The following is a 20744-nucleotide window of genomic DNA, read 5'->3' on the forward strand; positions in this document are numbered from 1 at the left end:
AGAGAGAGAGAGAGAGAGAGAGAGAGAGAGAGAGAAAATGAGAACAACAAATAAAGGTAGGGAACTAAAGAGCAGGGGAAACTACGGCGCAAAGCGAGAGGATAAAAGAGGACCAAATGGAGGGCGAGAGAGAAGGAGGGGAGAGGGAGGGGACAAGTAACAGGTGAGAGAAAATCAGGAACGTAGACAACAGGACACGGCGACTGAAAACAACACTTTCCGGCCCGGAAGGCCCCGATTCCGTTAATGTTACTGCGTGTGAAGATGTTTCAAGCGTCACGATATTTTCCTCCTACGGAGATACGACGATCAGAGGACAGATGATCCTCGAGGAAGGGCTTCATCTCCACCGGAAGACTTCGCTTTCGGGCCCGAAAATCGCAGCTACGCCCGTAAGACCGGCTCCTACACAACGTTGCCAGATTAGCAGGCTGCAGCTGCATCGCGGATGCAGGGTTACATGGTGCAGTCCTCCCAGGTGCAGCGTGCTCCTCTCCGGAACTCCGCCGTGCTATCGAGAGTCTGATAACAGGGCCGTATTCGAGCGACCCGGGCAGCATCACCGGATCGTATCGTCGTTCGATCGCGATTACGTGACTCGAAAAGGAGAAAAAATTCTGGGATCCATTGTGAAGCAACGAGAAGGGAAGATACAGCGATACCAGAGAAGAATATGCATCATGCATGAGCATTGAGGCTGATGATATAACGAGGTTGGATCGCGTGACACGATGTTTCCTAATGTTTGGATGCACCGGGTGTGCCGGGATGTGAACAGAAATAATTACGAATAAGCGCGCGGCAGGAACTACATTCTCCGGTATTTTGTGATACGCTTCGATCTTTGCAATTCAGCGCGAAAGTATTATCTATTAATAGTACAAGGCTAAAACGCGGCGTAGTGCGACATGTTGATACAAGATTTCAACTTTTTACCGGAGAATATAAAATTTTTCCGGTCACGTATATCCTGCATGGTAAGAACGGTTTTGCTTAAGTGTTTAAAATTTAACTAGATACAGATCTGAGAATAGATATACAGCACAGTTTATTCAAGAGATATCCTGGAAACGTCCTTAGGATGTTCAAAAAAACACGAATGTTCTCTGGATGTCTTTAGAACATTCCTTGAAGTCTGTACGTTCTCTGAATGTCCTAAAGACCAGGATATCTCTCGGATAAAGTGTGTTGCATAAGTAATTTTGTCGGATTATAGAAATAATTACGTAGAATGTTCAAGAGCTGGCTTCTAGAATATCAAACCTTTTGTAGTATATTGATACATACTGAGAAAAATACCCGTTTAAAAATGAACGAACCAGAAAGTTCTCATTATATCAATCAGAATTCCGATTATCTCAATTAGAATTCCAGTTGATTTAATCAAAAAATTCTCATTCGTCCAATTTCAATCAGAATTCCAATCAATCTAATTAGACATTTTTTCCAGTACAGAATTCTAATTTTTAATTCTAATTTTTGTAAGGATACAAAAATTTTCTGATCATGTGTGTCCTACATGAAAAGAACGGTTTTGAAAAAAAATTAAAGCATCTAAAAATTTAGCTAACTACAAATCTAAAAATAGCTTACAGCATATTTTATCCGAGGAATGTTCTAGGAACGTCCTTCGGAACATTCAGAGAATATGGATATCATCTGGACGTTCCTTGGAGGTCTGAATGAGTAATATTGTTGGACTATCAAAATAATTATGTAGGACACTCAAGCTGATTGCTAGAACGTCAAAACTTTGTTTGAGTTTAGCATGCTTAAGTTTCCTGCATAATTATTTTGTTAGCCCAACAAAATTATTTTGAAATCAATACACTGAGAAAAATATCTAGTTAGATTAATTGGAATTCTAGTTGAAAATAGACGAATCAGAATTTTCTGGTTAAATGTACTAGAATTCTAATTATAACCGGAATTCTAATATACTCAGAATCTTCTGGTTTGTCCTTTTTCAATCAGACATTTTTCTCAGTATTATGTATCTAAATTTTTCAGTATTATGTATCTAGATGTTTCGGCAAAATCGTCCTTTCTGTGTACAGTTGGAAGCAATGTGAGCGGATTTCACGTGTTAGTGACATGAGGACAGGATTTAAATGCAATGCGATTAATATGAAAAATGTTACGCGCACAAGAACATAATAAGAGCGTTAGGAGTTCATCGAACTCGCATACGTATTGCGCCACTCTTCAAACCAGTTCGTGAGTGACACCTACGCATGGAGATCGACATGATCCATGAGCTCGCTTGCCAGTCGGAACGATCCACAGACGAATGAGTTAAGCGCGACCAATGAGTGACTCAAAAATTATAATCTGTATTTTTAAATGGACATTCTGATGATGTTCAACTATTTTTATGTTTTATGTTTTATTTATATTAAAAAGTTCCAGTTGTCAAATCACGAAATTTAAAAAAGTATTATCCGTCAAATCAAGAAATTTAAAGAAGTCTAAATAAAAGGACTGATTTAATTCTAATGTAATTATCTTGAAAAAAAAAATCGTGCTATTCCTGTGAAAATTTTTACTTTAAAAATAATTGCATTAAAAGCGCAAGTATTATTTAAAAGATTGTATGCTTTGTTTTTTCTTGTAATTTATTTATCCCAAGTCTTATCTGTCAAGTCGAGATCAGCAGCAATTTAAAAAAGTCAAATAAAAATTAATTAATTTATTTTTAATACAATTATCTTGAAAACGAAGATTATCGCCAATTCCAAAATTTTCGTTACCAAGATAATAGTATTAAACGTAGAAAGTGTTACTTTAAAATATTTTATGTTTTATTTTCTCACAATTTTATATTTTATTTATATCAGAAAATTCCAAGTCTTAAATTGAGATCAGCAAAAAACAGAATAAAATAAATAAATAAATTTATTTCTAACGCAATTTATCTCTCTTGAAAAGTTATCATTACTCACGCAATAATCTTCGCTTTCGAGATAATTGTATTAAACGCATAAAGTGTTACTTTAAAAGATTCTATGTTTTATTTTCTTCTAACTCTATGTTTTATTTATATTGGAAAATTTTATATCTTCCATCAAATCGGCGAGATGAATAAAAATAGAAAAATTTAATTATTTATTGGCAGCTTCACTTTTCCAATCACGGCTTCAGCTTATGCAATCTAATGAACATTTTATAATACATATTTTTTATTAATTACTGCTAGTGAAAAAACACGGCGAGCAACAAAGCTTTTTGCGACGATCGCGTCATTGCGCCCGATAAATGTTACGACTAACAGAGGAATATCGTGTTCCGTCAATTCTTGGACGAAAAGAACAGGAACGACCGGTTGTTCAGCCAACTCCCGACTCTTTTCCAAGAACGAAACTTCTGATCGACTCCGACCGACACCGCGGAATCATTGAACGCCGCGACAATTGACCTACATCATAAAATCGTAAAACACCGGTCTTCCTCCTCGGGGCTCCGGTTCGGGGCCCTCCCGAGGCCCCACGTTTGTTCTACGTGATCCTCGTTCCGCGTACATAACGGAACGTCGTCCCGAAACTTTCTCCGGTACGGCGCGACGCGCCGGCGACGATGGAGGGCCCATTAATAATCGACAATGATTATTATTTCCTGCTGCCGACTAAGGTTACTGGGTGACCACGAAAATACGTGATTTGAATTTAGAACGACGAAGTTGGCGGCTGAAGTTGCCGATTGAAGTATTAATTCTCAAAGTACTAAACTATTTTTGTATGTTACGTTGATGGTTTCGTGTCTACCGCTTTTACCTAAAATAAAAATGAATTAATCTGATATGAGATTAAGAAGCAATTATTGGTAGACCCATCTCTGTTAGTAAATTGTTTATATAATTTTTTATTCACATTTCTCTCTCTTTTAATTTTAAATATATTATTAATTTTCTACTGATCGAATATCTGATATTTGTTTTAATATATTTTTTGTGTGTAAAAAGATTGATAAGATTTTTTGCTCGTGGTAGAAAGAGAATATTTATATTATTTATACAATACAAAAAATAAAACATTAAAATATTAGATTGTAGAGCTCTTATTGAAATTCAAATAATGAAATAATTGTTATGTGCTTGACTTCCATCGAATAATATAAAGTTTATAATTTCAAATAATTCTTTTATTAAACTTCAGATATTATATCATATTTTTACGTTTTGAATTGTTGAGAGTTGGTTACTCGTGTGATCTGTGGATGCAATAGTGATCATTTGGTTGAAAAACTGAGAAACAATTAATTTTATTCAGATATTTTCCAAAAAGAAGGAATAAAGTTCACCCTTTGTATATGATGGAATTTTTATTCATTTGCGTATCTAAATGTACTGTACTTGACATTGCCGAAAGAATTTATACTGAAGATAGTTTGAGATAAACCGTAACATACGACAAACTCAAATAGTTTTGTACTATTTATAATGTATAATAGTATTATTATAAAGTGCACTAATTACTCGCCGTATTTATTGCGTTCATTGTCCCCATTTAATTCATTGTTACAAAAAATAAAATTATTAAAAATCAAATAATAACAATAATAATAACAAATTAAGCTAGATTTTAAAGCTGAAAATTGTATAACAAATATTCTAAATATATACAAACGTTTCGACTTTTATCAAACCATCATCAGTGTCAAAATTAATGAAATATTAATATTAATTATTAATATTATGAAAAATAATTTTTGTACGATACAAAATTTTTGGACTGCAACAAATCAAATTTTGTCGAGGTACGATCGGGTAGATCTTAAAAGGTTTCTACTTTCTTTTTCTCTGTTAATCACTTCGCTACAGAGATGTGGCTTTTTGAAAAAATTACAGTCTGGTGTGAGACACTATGAAACGATCCTTAAACAATTTATAACTGGTTCATGCGATCCTTCATAGCTAGGGGGACGTGCTCCAGTTAAGACGGCAACAATCAGGCCCACCTGCCCGCCGTTACGCGTCCCCGCACAAAACGATCATAAACGCGAGCGTGTCGATCATGTAGGTCCCACGATCGCTTTACAAAGAGACCGTCCGGTTACTGTACTGCACTTTCTAAGTATCGTTTTTCTCGCATGATCGCAATTCTATAGAGAGACTGGTATATTGGACATCAGAAACTTGTTTATTTAATCCATAATCAAGTCCATAACGTTTCAACCAATATAGATTACTAACTTTAATCTCAGTTCAACTTACTCTTCATCCTTTTCTAGTTCTAAGAATTAAAATTATTAAAAATTTTTGTAAAGTTAAAATTAATTTACGTTAGTGGAAATAGGTATTAATCGCAAAAGACTCTTACGTGCTTTTCCGTTTTAAATTCTACTCGGATTCTAATAAAAAATTTTATACTGCAATTAATATTTAAAAAGAGTTGCTCTTTCCAGAAATCTAATCGGCAACGTTATGGGATGTCTAAAAAAAATTAAAATTAAAATTAAAAATGGAGGTATTAACAGACTAAATGACTCCATTTTTATTAAATGTATAAATTATTCAAATAATAATGATGTCAATTTATTTCTTTTAAAAGAGAGATATAATCATTTATTAGCTGAATATTCATCAGTATACATATATAAAAATAAGAGTCACTCTTTTTATCTTTACTTTCAACTCATATCTTTTTTCCGAGATCCCATTCCATCACCCATTAGATTTTTGAACAAAGAAACTCTTTTTATTCCTAAATAACAATTACGATCTAAAAATTTTTATTAGACCTCGAGTTATAAGGATTTAAAACAGAAAAACGCGTCAAGGTCTTCTGAGTCTTGAATTAACGCAACAAAGTAAACCTCGTTAACTAAAGAAAGTGCATTGCTCCAAATATCATTTTATACGACATACAAATGAGAAAAATAAAATGCACAAATGTAATAGAGACATTAAAGAACGTCGTGCGGAATTGTGAGAAATTGCACATTTACGAAGAATTACTGTGGCTGCCCGAGGAAGATAAAAGAAATGAGACGAGAAGACCAGAGATTGGTTTTTGGACAGGAAATTAGCTCAACAGTCAAGCGCAACTAAGGGTAAAGCGAATAAGGCTAACTACGTACACGAGGCAAAAATGTACAATTCCTTTGTACTTCCTTGATAAGTTTGATTGAGTTATTCGTAATTTCAGAGGGCGAGGAAAATACGATACGATTAATCTCATTAAAGAACTGCAAAAGTACCGTACAGGTGATTCAAAAGAGAAACAGACCAACCTTACTATTTCGATCCAACGCAAATTTCAAATTATGGCTGCACTGAGAGAAGTGTTTTTGTGACCCATGAGTGCATGATAAAATATTATAATTACGATTAGGAACTCCATTTTTATAGTTAATACCGCTATAAATTATAATTCCACAAAAAATATATAACTGGCACCAAAAATGACTATTAAAATTAAAATTATGGTAATTGCAATCACCTTTTCCTCTCAGTGTAGCAAATAAAAAAAAGTAGTAGAATAGCGTCAAAAGATAGCACATAATGTCAAGTTTCTATTAGACGTCAGTATAAGCGGTATTACGTTCTTACTTTAAGACCATCTTAAGTAACGTCTTAAGATGCTAATACGGCTCTTTGATTGGTTCATGACATTTTAAGACTGTAATTAAGACGGTCTTAAATATAAGATCCGATTATGAATACCGGCTTCTGTCTGTTAACGTCATTCTGTCATTCCAGAAAAAAGAGATGAAAAGAGACAAAAAGATAGAAGACAATTTTATTAATGATAATAATTATTAATTATCCTAGAAATCTGTAAGGGAAATTATGCTGATGTTAAGACACGCTGAGAGAAAAGTGTTTGATATTTGTGATTATAATTGCATGGTAAAATAATTATGGTTAGCTCTAAATATTATACTTATTACTGCGGTAATGTTAGTAATAATAATTGTATTTATAATTCTATATAAAAAATGAAATACAGTTGGCTGTGAAAACGATTATAAATTATAGTCGTTTTTATGGCCAACTATAGGTATTTAATTTCTTTATATACTGAACTTACAATTAGTAAAAATAATTACAAATTCCTATACAAAAAAATAAAATACAGTTTGTTACAAAAATGATTATAATTTATAGTCGTTTTCGGAGTCAAGTGTATATTTTTTTTGTATATACTATAAATATAATTATTATTACTAACATTATAGCAGTAAGGACTGTAAAAGGAGCTCTTAATTACTATTAGCCGTAATTATTTTACTATGCAGTTATAATCACAAATACCAAACATCTTTCTCTCGGTACAAGATTTTTGTCTTCTATAGTTTTCTTCTGTGGTCGATTCGACCTTTGGGTATCCATTATGTAACTTTTTGTTTAGAGCGGAAATGTAAAAAGTGGAAATTTGTATTTATGTATGTATGTACATATATATATACATACATACAACAAAATTTTCACTTTTCACATTTAGCCTTAAAGAAGGTTACATGATTGACCCCCTGAACCATAAATCTTTCTCACACATTCAGCCTAATATTTCATGTGTCGTATGACAAACTTTTCAGCGTTTTGATTGGCTGTAGGACAGAGACATCCAAGAACCTCTCTGTCCTGCAACCAAACAGGCTGGAATCAACAGGCCGGAAAAGCCTTGTCGTACAACACATGAAATATCGGTCTTACGTTCACTTATCTCTGCAATTCGACTACCAATCACACTGGAATTCACACCGTCCACAATGTTCGCGTAAACTAGTGGTATAAGGGGCGGAACGGGCGCTAACATGAGGCATTTCCGGTTGTGTTATACGCGGACGTCGCGACGCAGGAGAGCGATGGGGGTTGCGAGGGTAGCGACGCCGAGATGATCGGTAACGGGAGACGGGGTGCCGGCGACAGGAATCGCGATTTGGAGGAGGATGACGAGCTCGAGAGCAGGGAGGAGAGGGGCTCGGAGAGTGGAGGAGGTGGTGGAGGTTTCATTGGTTGGAGGTCCCACCTGCTCGGTGGACTAACGCAACGTGTCAAATCCTGGTACTGGGGCGCCAGGCCCCTCGTAAGTTTTCCCATCCAGCGAGAATCACAATCTCTTACTCTCTTTCTCTTGATACGCACGGTTTCTTTTTATTTCTCCTTTTCCTTCACTTTCCCTTTCCTTCCTTCATTTTATCCCTCTCGATCCCTTTTCCTCTCCGCCGCCATTTGGCACTTCGCACTGATTCGCGAAAGGGTGAGAGGACAAGGGCGTCCGTGAAAGGGGAGAAAAATAGATCGGAAAGGACATTTGAGAAGTTTTTATCGAAAATTGAGTTTGACACTTTTAGAAGATACTTCAGCCTCGTTTATATACATTCCATAAATATACGTTTCACATAAATATCATATATTACAATAAAATATATAATATTATTAATTGTTCGTTTTTAATCAATAACGGTGTTATCGTCCAATTGCCTAATTTCTTTAATTTTTCAAATTTTATTTATTCAATACTTAAAAAGTAGAAATTTATATTAGCTTTTCTCAGATCTTTTTTATAATTTTCATTATTTTTTAATCCAAATTAAAAATTTTTTGCTCCTTTTTTTCTTTTGTTTTAATATTACAATTGTTAATTCTGATTTCTTTTACTTTTAACTTCTGATTTCACTTCCTGGCTTTAGTTTCTTTTAATTTTTAATCTCAATATATATATATTTTGATATTTATAATCCTTTGCGCGCGCTTAAAAGAATTTTTACGAAATAGTTTATATGATCCGCCTTTTATGGGCGCCCTTGTGAAAATTAGGACGTGAATTTGATAATCGATTATGCCCCCATCGAAAGGGGGTAAGTGCAATCAGCGACGAGCGGTAATTTTCGTGTCGGAGCGAGAAAACATGGAGAACTTCATTCGAATCTCGCCGGAAATCTCGATAACATCTCCGCGAAAACATTACAATGCAACGCGAAATCGTAATCGAGTTTGTAATCTAAGTTGCTAAACGCATTCAACATCGTGTGACATCACAACGGATAGTGATAATTACCATCGCTAATTATTTCTGAATAATTTGCTTCTTTATAAAACAAAAATTGTATTTTATTAAATAAAAGACAATCTGTTTTTTACTTGCAAATTTTAATTTCTACTCTATTTTTATATTTAATCAATAATTTACAAATTCTCTTTAATATTTCTAAAAATTTATTTTTAATTCATAAATTTATTTTTACAATAATTCATAGAATTTTCTATAATATTTTAAAAAATTTACTTCTAATTCATTCTAATTCAATTTCTAATTCAATTTCGAAATTTTCTTTTACCATTACTTATTGTTACGTTAGTTACTGTTACGTTATATAAAAGGAATGAAATTTCATATAAAATTATCAGTTCCCAACAAAGTTACAAGTTTCTTTTTCCGCACGAATAGCCGTACTAGAATAAAATTGAGTTATAGCAAAATATAATTGGCAAGGCGAAAGAGAAAATAACTGAGGGAAGAGGACTGCACTGCTGTAATAAAGCCTCGTAATAAAAATCATATTATCCTGAAACAACGAAACATCGTAAACTTCCGGCGAGGTTCGTGGTTACGTCGATTGTGCTTGAAATATCCGGGTCACGTTTACGTGGAAAAATGGCATCGTAAAAAAAAATCATGACAAATTATCAAGAACTTAATGGAAAAAGTACAATTAACTGATAAATCGTTCAAATTGTGCGTGCGATAAGACTATCAGAAAATTGTCGGGATAGTTTATTTAATTACCATAATATTTGTTAAACTTTTCTTAAGAATAACTGTCATGTTAAAACATCGACAACAACGGCTTGCGATAAACAGCACAGTAAAAATGGTAAACAAGCACAGGTAAACGACGCGGCGGAAATTGCGCGACGGTGCGATTCGAGAGCTACCGGAAACGTCTGCTCCCTTCGGCATGAGTTCTCTTCCTAATTAGATTTCTCTCTCTTTCTCTCTCACACAACCATACGATCAAGTATCCTTGTGCTCCTAGAGCTAGCGAGTTTAGTCGACATAGCGTTAGGTGTTGTACGTGTTTTTTATCTTACAATTAGATGTCTTGCACATGCTACTTTTTTACGATTTGTCCTTACATTCTAGCACGATCACTATTTTACAATTATACGTATATACACAGAGCGTCTCATCTTCTTCCTCGTGTCGGATTTTAAAGCGCAGGCTTGATGGAATCCGAGGCCAGCTTTACGCTCGTGATAATGTCACGGAAAATTAAAACGAAAGTGATAGAAAAAGTTTTAAAAAAAGTAATAAATTGTGAAAAACAAGGTGTTATCGCGAAATTTGTACTTCAGAGATTGAAAAATAATCGAACATTTTTCTTCCGTAAAGTAGATTTACGTCTCTGTTTATCTAACTTTTGTTTCCTTCTAATGAAAGTTTTGCGAAACATAATGGTTAATTGCGAAATGACTGCGAGAAGTAGCTGCGATGAGGAATAATTCTCCTCCCATTGCGAAATCTTCGTTGAACGAGTTGTCTTTAACTTCGTCGCCGAGTTAATCTCTAATTGAAACTTGATTGGGTGAGACATTCTATATATACACGTATTTACGGGCACGGGGATGTATATGCGCTAAACATATTCACATAGATGTCTTGGCATGCACCATCACTTTACTTACATAAGAACCAGAATTGACTTAGCAAAACAGAAGTCTCACGAGATATGGTTTCAGTATAATCATTTTAATTACTTAAATGATTGGGCTATAATGTGATATTAAATCTCCAGTCGATTTGTTAATAAACACGGTTTTTACGAAATATATCCGCAAAAGAAATTCGAGAAAAGGAAGATATTATAGAAGCGCGGGAGAAAGTGATCGTTTTTATCCAAATAAAACCGGCGAGAAATCTTGTCTGATTCAAGACTAATCTATTTTTACGGGTGCCAACTTGGATGACAATCTAAAATAAGAAAAACATAGAAATCTAGGTCAAAAGTTTGGAATCACTTTTTAAAAGTTGACATTTTCAGGATTACTCACTCAAATATCCATAATATGTTTTTTTAACAATAACTGTTCAGATCAAATAACATCTAAAAAATTATTGTTAAAACATACGTTATTATGAATAGTTGAATAAGTAGTAAAAAATGTCGATTTTTTAAAAATGTTTCCAAACTTTTGACCTGGAATGTAAGTTTTCCTGTGCAAGCTTGAAAATCGTAAGTGGATGCATTAAGCGGAAAGAGAAACTTCCTTTCGGGCAGAAAAATCGAACAAGATGCCACGTGGGAAGTGCAAAACTTATTGTACCGACATACGTGCATGCGTGGGCACGTGCGTGTATCCGCGTATCTCGCTGCCCATCGAGTGGACGCACTTTCACTATTCTCGCTTTACGTTTCTCTCGAGAAAACAAGCTGATCTAATTAACACGATCTTTTTGCCTTCCGGCCGTGAACTCGACAATTTAAGTGACCGATAAAAAAATGTTAAAAATTAATTACTTTCGCTAGAATAGTCGCATTAATCTATATTTCAATCCTGTTTTGTACATCCAATTAAATTTTGATCCCCAATAAAATTATGGTACAGTCTGCTTAATTTAGCATAATTGATTTAATTAATTACGGTTCAATAAATGGCCTCCTATAGCGCTAATTCAAGTTTAATTTGGTAGAAGAATAGTGTATACCTTTTATTGTACTTGTCATATAATTTGAGAATCTCATCTAAAAGTTGTATCGAAATTTATTTTATTACATAAAAATTCATAGCGATTATGCATATTGCATAGTAATTTTTGAAACGAGTATCTCGATCATTGTCTTTCCAACTGCATGATTGTCAAGTGTTAGTTCAAACAAGTCTCGTGAATAGATTAAAAAACTAGGGTCTTTTCTATTACCTAGCATGGTGTAAAACTACTTTTCTATCAATCCAGTAATATCTACACTGACAGGTACAAAAGTATTTGGTATTTATGATCATAACTGCATGGTAAAATAATGATTAAGCGCTCCATTTTTATAATTATTATATTGCTATAAAGTGTTAATATAATAATATTTATAGTTTTATATTAAAAATATGTATAGTTCGCTTCGAAAACGACTATATTTTATTTTATATCCATATATATAAAATTTAGTAATAATAATTATACTTATAGTTATAAAATAAATATAATTATTATGATTCAATTTTTTATTTAAATAAAGTTGGCCACGAAAAGTATCATTTATAATCATTTTCAGTGTCGAGTATATATTTTTTTATTTATAAAACCACAAGTATAGTTATTATTACTAACATTATAAAGTAATAACTATAAAAATGGAGCTCCTCACCATAATTACTTTACTATGCAATTACAGTCATAAATACCAAACACTTTTCTCTCAGTGTACAGATTATTTTACATATTTTACGCTCTATATCCTTCACATCTCGATGACAATATGTGTGTGTTTCCTATTAATACGTACTTTTTTCTCCAGTCAGTTTGATCTCTCTTATTTTCAACGGAACCATTATTAAATCGATAGAAAAGACCTGATAATTACTCTTATTTTGTTAGCGGCATCGTTAGAATTGTCAGAATTAGCCGTACAAATAAACTGCACAATTTGTTAGCTGGCCATTCGCTATGACGATAGTGTCGCGATTGGCAACGTCTCTGTTATCGATGTACCGTTTTTTGTTGCGCACTTGACAATGGTAAGCCGATCGTAAGCGAAACCGGCGCTGACGGCCACAAATATAGCGGCAATTAGTTGTGATAACAACACCACCGCCACCACCACACTACAATTACCACTCTCTTTTCTCTTTCTCTCTTTCTCTCTCTTTCTTTCTCTCTCTCTCTCTCTCTCTCTTCTCTCCGAGCACCACACTCGACTGCTACCAGCCTGCCATCAGCAAGCATGTGACTCAATTTTTCGATATATATTCTTGTGATTTATACGTATATATATTAATACATACCAACATATATAGCCGTGTACTTTCACGTATGTGTACATTATATGCTCGCGTCTCTCAGCACATATAATTCACATACATGCACACAGGTGACGTAATGTTGCACGCAAGGAAAAGCGGAATGGAAACAATAGAACCGTATCGAATGCAAGGAAAACGGGAAAGCTGAAGAGTTTTATTATTTCATTCACCGAAATGCCTCTTTATTTCTCTATGATTAAATCTATTTGGATGAAATTATTTATAAGTAATAAAGTAAAAGTAGGACAAGTATAAATTGCCTAATTACTGTTAACATGTCTCCCTGCATTGGAACACCACCTTTTTACGAAAGATTTGCCATCCGAGTTAAAATAACAATAAATAGATATACTTATAATTAAAGTATATCTTTCCATTTCTTCGCTGTTATTCCCATTTCATTTTTAGCACGATAGATAAGGCATGTGAAATGAAAAAGCATCGAGAGGATAGATAAAATACATTTCGAAAAAAGATACATATTTATATACCCTGTTGTTCTTAAGTTCAGGAATGCTTGCAATTTTCTCGCATTTCACGGAAAGTTGAGTATCTTAATGAAAAAAATCCGTAAAAAAGTTTTTAAAAATGCATTTTAAAGAAAAGAGATGCAAGTTTGTCCTTTTAGCTTTGTTTGTAAGATATTTTGTTCCTAAATTACATAAAAAATCAAAGATTAATATTTCTTAAATATTTTTGTTTTACTTTGGAGTGCTGCAGCTTGAAGGAACATCATTAGAAAAAAGTTAATAAAAAAGTATTTTAAAGTATAGATTTTCTAAACTCATTTTTACAAAATTTGTTCTAACTTTAAAATTAAAGAGTTTATGGAAAAAGAAAGAAGAAAGAAAACTTTTTGTTATAATTTTCTCGATTTGCATATATTTTTCAAAATTTTTAGAGATATTTTTAAACTAAGTTTTCATGAAACGCGATAAAATTGCAAATATCTCGAACTTAAGAACGGTGATGTATATGCATCCGTTTCAAACACTTTTCTCTATCAGCTTCCGATCAGTATTTTTGCATTTACTTCGGAATTAATGCTCGGAATATCTCTTGCGGAGAGATGTGTTTTAATAATACGAGAGCTCGTGAATTATTACGAATTATTTGCACAGATATCTTACGATACCTTTATCTCGGAAGCTGCGTGAAGGCTACCAGAACGCTAATTCCACTGCAGCGTGCACGCGAATATGCTAGCATAAGCCTTTTTAGCTCTTATGTGCTGTGTCGTCGTGCGTGTGTGTGTGTGCATTGAGATGATATTTTGGGTACGCGACAGCAACTACGTTTAATTCATGAAATTCACGAAAAAAATCTCATTGCGCCCTTTACGCAAAATTATGATTTCATTACAAAAACAATTAAAAAAATAATAAATATAATTCTTATAAATATTGTAACATTATTATTATTAAAAACAATTAAAAAATTTAGGATTTCATTACTCAGACAAAACTTGAGAGTTTATTGTAACTTATTAAAATTGCAATTTCATTTTTATTTGAATGTGCAATTTAAAAAGAAAATTGAGAACTTTGAAATTTTATAATTTATACATAATTAAAGATTTTATATCTACTTAATGCATTTATTAATTTTACTTTAAAACATGATAATGCAATATTATGTTTCAAAGATTCACGATGTGGTCAAAGCACAATTAAACGGGTTTTGGTAATTGCTGACGCGTATCCGGCGAAATGGCTGGAGAAGAGACCTGATGCTCGATTACCGCCGTTCGAATGTAAGTTGTGCCCGTTCCAGGAGCTCGCACACAAGCTCTCGCGGAGCTTCGACATGCAGGAAGCGCAGTTGCTGGAGGAGGGTGGCTCCGGCAGCGGGTCCGCCGTGGGTGGGACCGCGGGTGGTCCGCCGCGGCGGCATCACAGCGTGCAGCGGCTGACCCGCAGCGAGATGTCGGAGCGACGGGAGGAGGACGGCGCCCTGGTGGTGCCCGATCATCAGGGCAATCTGCGGATCACCGTGAAAAAGACCAAGTCGATTCTAGGCATCGCCATCGAGGGCGGCGCCAACACCAAGCACCCACTGCCCCGGATCATCAACATACACGTGAGTTCGACAGTTGTGTATATAGAAAAATAAATACTGTACGCAAATAATAATTACTCTCTTTCAAGTATTTCAAAAGTTCATATATCCACAAATTTATCATAAGTTTATCACGAGCATCAAAATCTTTTATTCAAAATCTTCAATCCCTTAGTAAATTTTATACTTCAATTAAGATTATCAGATTAAATTTGCATATTATATAAAGTCGCTTCTTCGATTAATTTTACAGTATTCTTCAGAAGAAAATAAATTCTCGTTTTAAGTACACGCTAATGAATTTTTCTAAAATCTATTAATAAGTAAATTTTAAGATTATTATCAAGAAAAGATTTCTTGTTGAAGGTAACCGTTAAAAGAAAGAAAGTAAACTGAGTAATCACTTTTCTTAGCAATAAAATGATATTTTTCTGCGTGTTTCCTTGACTGCATCAACTTCCACGCTCTAAATTGGATATAAATAATTTCTCGTATTTAAAAATGTATACTATAAAATCTTTTGGAATGCAGGGATTTGTGATGTTCGCTCCACCAATAAATCGTAACATTCTGTGTGTCGATTGGTTGATAGTTTTGAAGCTATCTCTGGCAGGCTATCTAACGTAGAAGTAAGATGTAACGTAGAATAAATTAGGGCAAAGCTGGCAAATGTTGGATCAAAGGGAAAATTGAAGCAAAGCCGTGGGATATTGAATTAAAAGTAAAAGTAGAATTAAGAAAGGAAATTGGATTAAAGGGAAGCCAGAACGAAGCCAGAAAACGTTTATTTGAAACAAGAATAAAAGAGGGTGTATATCAGAGAGAATGTATATCGGAGATTTAGGGTAAAGTTACAGATTGTTGGGTTAGAAGGAAAGTCATTAGAAGGAAAGAGGCTAAGAAAAGTCGAGAGAAAAGTTAGATTAAAATAGTTTTAGAAAGAAATTAGAAAGCAATTAGAGCCAAATAAAGTATAGAGCTAATAATGTTTAGGGCATAATTGTCTGTGTTTCATTAAGAATCAGTAAAGAATTCCATTACTGTGTAATAATTATGTTTATCCATTTAAAAATTGCAGAGCTAAGGTTTCAAAGACAAAAAAACCTTCTTTTGATTGATAATAAGATATTCCACGTATAATTGAATTGCAACTGAAAAACAAGAATACGTTCTTATTTCTTAGTTCATTTCAAGCATTTATTAATTCGAGATGTAATATTATTCGAACATACTTGGTCTTAAAAATTAAAAAGAATATTTATTTCTTGATATTGGATATGCAAATCTCTTTCTCTTATCTAGCTTACTCTACATAAATAATTATGCGCAAAAATGGAGTATGCTAATAACGCCAATTAACATTTTCTTAAGCTACTTAATGAAATACATTATGACAAAATATATGTTTCATGTTACTTATGATGCCAAGCGCTTAACTTAAATGAAGCTTGACTTGAGTGAAACGCACGATTAATATGCGTTGCGAGCGAATTTATCGTCGACGCCATTTACGGTGGCATAAACAATATTACGCTATAAACATGACTAACGCATACGGTAATTCGTTGCAGGACAACGGAGCAGCTTATGAAGCTGGCGGCCTCGAAGTCGGACAGCTCATTCTCGAGGTCGATGGTCAAAAAGTTGAAGGTAACACCAGCAAGATCAAAACGTAATAGATCTATGCGAAACATTTTATAATATTTATGTATTTTATCATAGTAACTTTATTACTGCAATTATGATTGTTGGTTTAAAGATCGCAGAGCTTCGATTTCAGAGAAAAAAGATCAACTTTCTTTTGATTGATAGTGCTAAGGTATTTCACCTTAAACAAATTTAATTTTGTGGAACAACTTACACAATAATGATATATTCGATCCAAAATACAATAACAATAATGCTTTAACTCTCCACCGGCCAAGTTGGATTTTGAATTCTATATAATTATAGATATAAGATCTATATAATTATTTTGATAGTCTGACAAATTATTTATAAAAATTATTTATAAAAATCTGTGTGCATCAAGTTAAATTTTTAGAAGGACTTTAATAAAACTGCCTTTCCGTGCAAAAACAATAGCGATAGTAAAAACCCATTGTTAAAGCTTCCACAAATATGCAAGAATTTCAAGTTTTTATATTGTATGAAACAATATAAAAATCTGCATTGAAGCTCAACGACCTAGATTACTGACGAAAGGTACAAAATTCCACATGATCGACAGAGGATTTAAAAAATTGATTTAAATCAATAATAATTGTTTCCTTACTTCAAAAATAATATAACTAAAAAAATGCGATTTTTAAGTTATTATTATGAATTAGGAAAACATTACCTTATCAATCATTAAAATGCATTAAATTAATTTCATCGAAAATCATAAAAATCGTCATAACTAAAAAAACGTTATTATTAAAAAAAATATCATAATATCGTCGCAAATAAAAAACAAATGATTTTTTTCAATCATGAAACGAAATTGACAAGAATGACATTTAATCATATTAAGAATATATTTAATCAATAATTTTCTGTCAAATTAAAAAACGATTTTTTCCTTTTCTATACGAAAAAAAAGATATAATTCACATAACCAGAAATATTTAGTTGTAAGCAATATAGCTACAGTATCCTAGTTATCTTTGTTGAGAGGTATGTGTATGGTTGATGTGATGTTTTTACTTTGATGTGTCAACTACGTCAATGTAGTTATTCATGATTTGGTTGTGACAATCAAAACTTGATTAAGGGATTAAGGGATTACGGGATCATTTACATATATAAGGTATCTATATCTATATATGTAGTTCCATCGATCATGATAGCTTAAAGATTTTATTGTTGCTTATATGTATATGAAATAATTATTGCTTTAAAAATGAAAAGTATTAATTTTAAATTGATATTAATTTTTTAGCAACCAGTCTTTATATCACATCAACGTAATTTTTCTGAACCAACCAATAGTGAGGGCAATTACAACTAAATTTATATTTGTATTTAAAATAATTATTCAAGCCGTGACAGCGACTTATCCGTACTACATCAGGACATTCTATTTAAACCAACCAAATAATGTAGTTGCTATTAAAAAATTCGTGGTTGAATGTTGAAGAAAACAATCTAGTTGTATAAGCAACAAAATACCGTTATTGCTGCAACGCAAGTCACTCAACCATTGCAGTATGGTTCAAACAACACATAAATAGTTGCTTCGTATTTTATTACTTAATTATCTGAGTTATGTAATTTTGAAGTAAGGAACCGAGTTTGAAATTTAATTCCTTGTTAAATTTAATTCTTTGAACAATGATTAATTCTACGTTATTTGCAGGACTTCACCATCAAGAGGTCGCGCGGCTGATCGCGGAATCGTTCGCGCGCCGCGACCGAAACGAAATCGAGTTCCTAGTGGTGGAGGCGAAGAAGAGCAACTTGGAACCGAAGCCGACGGCACTCATTTTCCTGGAGGCGTAGCAGGAATCTCCCACCTCCGAGCCGGAACCACCATAGCCCAACTTGACCAAAGCTCGGCCGGCGGCGATTCAGCTTGAACGTCACCGCCGTTAAATCCGATCGAGACTAACTGGACGGATCGTTAATCAAATCTCCCGAAGATCCGACTTTGAAAAACAGCCCCCTCGAAGGGACTAACGATCTCTCTCGAGTTTCTCGATTCGGACGGCCGAGCTGTCGGTCAGTTGCTAATTGATTAACCTGGCCCTGGTGGTGGGAACTTCACTTCACCCCGCTGATAAAACAACACCTCGAAGACAACACTTCGAAAAGAGAAGATACGAGGACGCTGGAGAGATTTCGGACCGGCGTTGCCAGATCCTGATTTAGGAGGGCCCTTCGGAAGGCCGTGATCTAACGCGAAAACCGTATTATCATGGGACAAAGGATCCTGGAAAGTTCCTGGATTCTCGTGCTAAACTAGCTGGAGTCGCACCCCGCTCTCTCGAACTTTCCTCTCCAAGCGCGCGAAATCCGCAAATCGGCACGAGACTGCCGCGAGAAAGTCACTTTACTGTATATATACAAATACATACCGCTGTACATACCTCTTGTAACAAAACGCAGTTCGATAGGAAGCAAGTAGCCGATATACTTCGAGAGCACCGGGACAGTACATTCGGACAGTCTCTGGCAACGTCGCGTTCCCGGATCTCCAGTCACAGAACTGTTCACCAATTAATTGCGCGATCATCGTCCATCTAACCACGTGGACGCGGCTCGAGATGATGAAACGCGAGAGCTATCATCCCCTGAAGATAAAGCGCAGAGAGGAAAAAAAGCAAAAGAATATATATATTTTATTTTTTAATGGTTGCATCGTTGCGTCGGTGGTTAACTTCGAGACTATAACTTGAGGAAAAATGGACGGAAGAATCGCGCAATGTGCCAAACTAACTAACGCAAATCGTTTACATATAATAAAGCTTACTAATTGATAAGGGAACGAAGAAGAGGGAGATGAATTCGGTGGAATGCGCGAGAAAGTGCAACGAGAGACGGGCGGACCTACATGCTCACACGGTGTAGTTGCGTGAACGATTACCTCACAGATACATTCACAGACATTACACCCACGTTTCGACACAGATATTATATTCGCGTGAAATCCGTATTACGACGGCGCGAAATCGCGCCCGTTCAGTCGGGATTAATCGCGCTGTTGATTAATTATGAGTGTTACGGGTGGTATTTCTATCCGAAAGGTAGAAGGATGATAAAGCTCGAAAGCTCATTATATCGGGAAAAGCTGAGCGAGTTTTAAAAAGTTACGCATGTGCAACTTTTAGTGGTGAATAAACAAATTAATACGGGGAGAAATGTAGGGGAAATTAAATTCGATCAAATAATGTGGATTAAATGGATACGAAGTTCATTTTTAAAATAAAGCAAATGTAAAATTTGTATTATAAGACAGCAAATTTTATTCTGTTTAAGGAACTGTTTTTGGATTCGTTTTTGATTTGTTGATTTTTTTTTTTTTTAAATAGACGTTGTAAAAGTTAAATAATTTTGTTATCATAATATACATCTTTTTGTTGTATTTTTTCAATTTGGGAATTTTTGCTAGATGTGTATCCGACAATTACGAGTAACTGAGATAATTCCAGATAACTTCCTTCTACTTCTCGAATACAATCCTGTTGATCAAGATTCTCGTTAATTCGAGTGATTAGGTGTCGTTCGGCTGGTCCTCGAAATCGCGCCTAATATCGCTTAATAGTCTGTTAAATGTTATACTGTATAGATTAACGTTGACGTAGTTAATAGACGTTGAACAGACGTCGCTAGGACGTTACGCGTTGTTCGTTTATTGCGTTGTCAGTTGTGTGTTAAAAGATTTTAACCCCTCGGGCACGCGATATACTCGCAAACAAATACTCGGCTCCAATTTAATCTTAACGTAACTAAACGTAATTTCACAAACAACGAGAAAGAAAATAGTAAATCAAATAAAAAATAATATTCCGTTATCTCTTTTCATAGATTAATCTGCCAAAGATGATCGGTTTTTCTATCAATATTTAGAAATTAATAATATTTTTTTCGTTCATCCTATAATGTCTGTGATGAAAATTAAATTAACTTAAACAAAAGTGACTCGATATTTAATATTTGAAATATCAAATAAAGGTAAAAGTGGATCAATACTTAATATTCAAAATATCAAATAGAAAAAGATGTAATTTTTGAAACTCCTCGT

General features: G+C 34.1%; 1 protein-coding gene across 1 annotated transcript in view; it reads left to right on the forward strand.

The window, feature by feature from the left end:
- Window positions 1-19946, forward strand: part of dysc (whirlin protein dyschronic) — a 111579-nt gene extending 91633 nt beyond the window's left edge. The window contains exons 13-16 of the mRNA XM_018450784.1: window positions 7800-8027; window positions 14735-15040; window positions 16591-16669; window positions 18360-19946. Of these exons, the coding sequence (XP_018306286.1) occupies window positions 7800-8027; window positions 14735-15040; window positions 16591-16669; window positions 18360-18502 (756 nt within the window). The 3' untranslated portion in view covers window positions 18503-19946. The remainder of the gene's footprint in view (window positions 1-7799; window positions 8028-14734; window positions 15041-16590; window positions 16670-18359) is intronic.
- Window positions 19947-20744: the final 798 nt, after the last annotated feature.

This window comes from Mycetomoellerius zeteki, unplaced genomic scaffold, assembly GCF_001594055.1.
Source record: "Mycetomoellerius zeteki isolate Tzet28-1 unplaced genomic scaffold, Tzet1.0 scaffold297, whole genome shotgun sequence".
Classification (NCBI taxonomy): Eukaryota; Metazoa; Arthropoda; class Insecta; order Hymenoptera; family Formicidae; genus Mycetomoellerius; species Mycetomoellerius zeteki.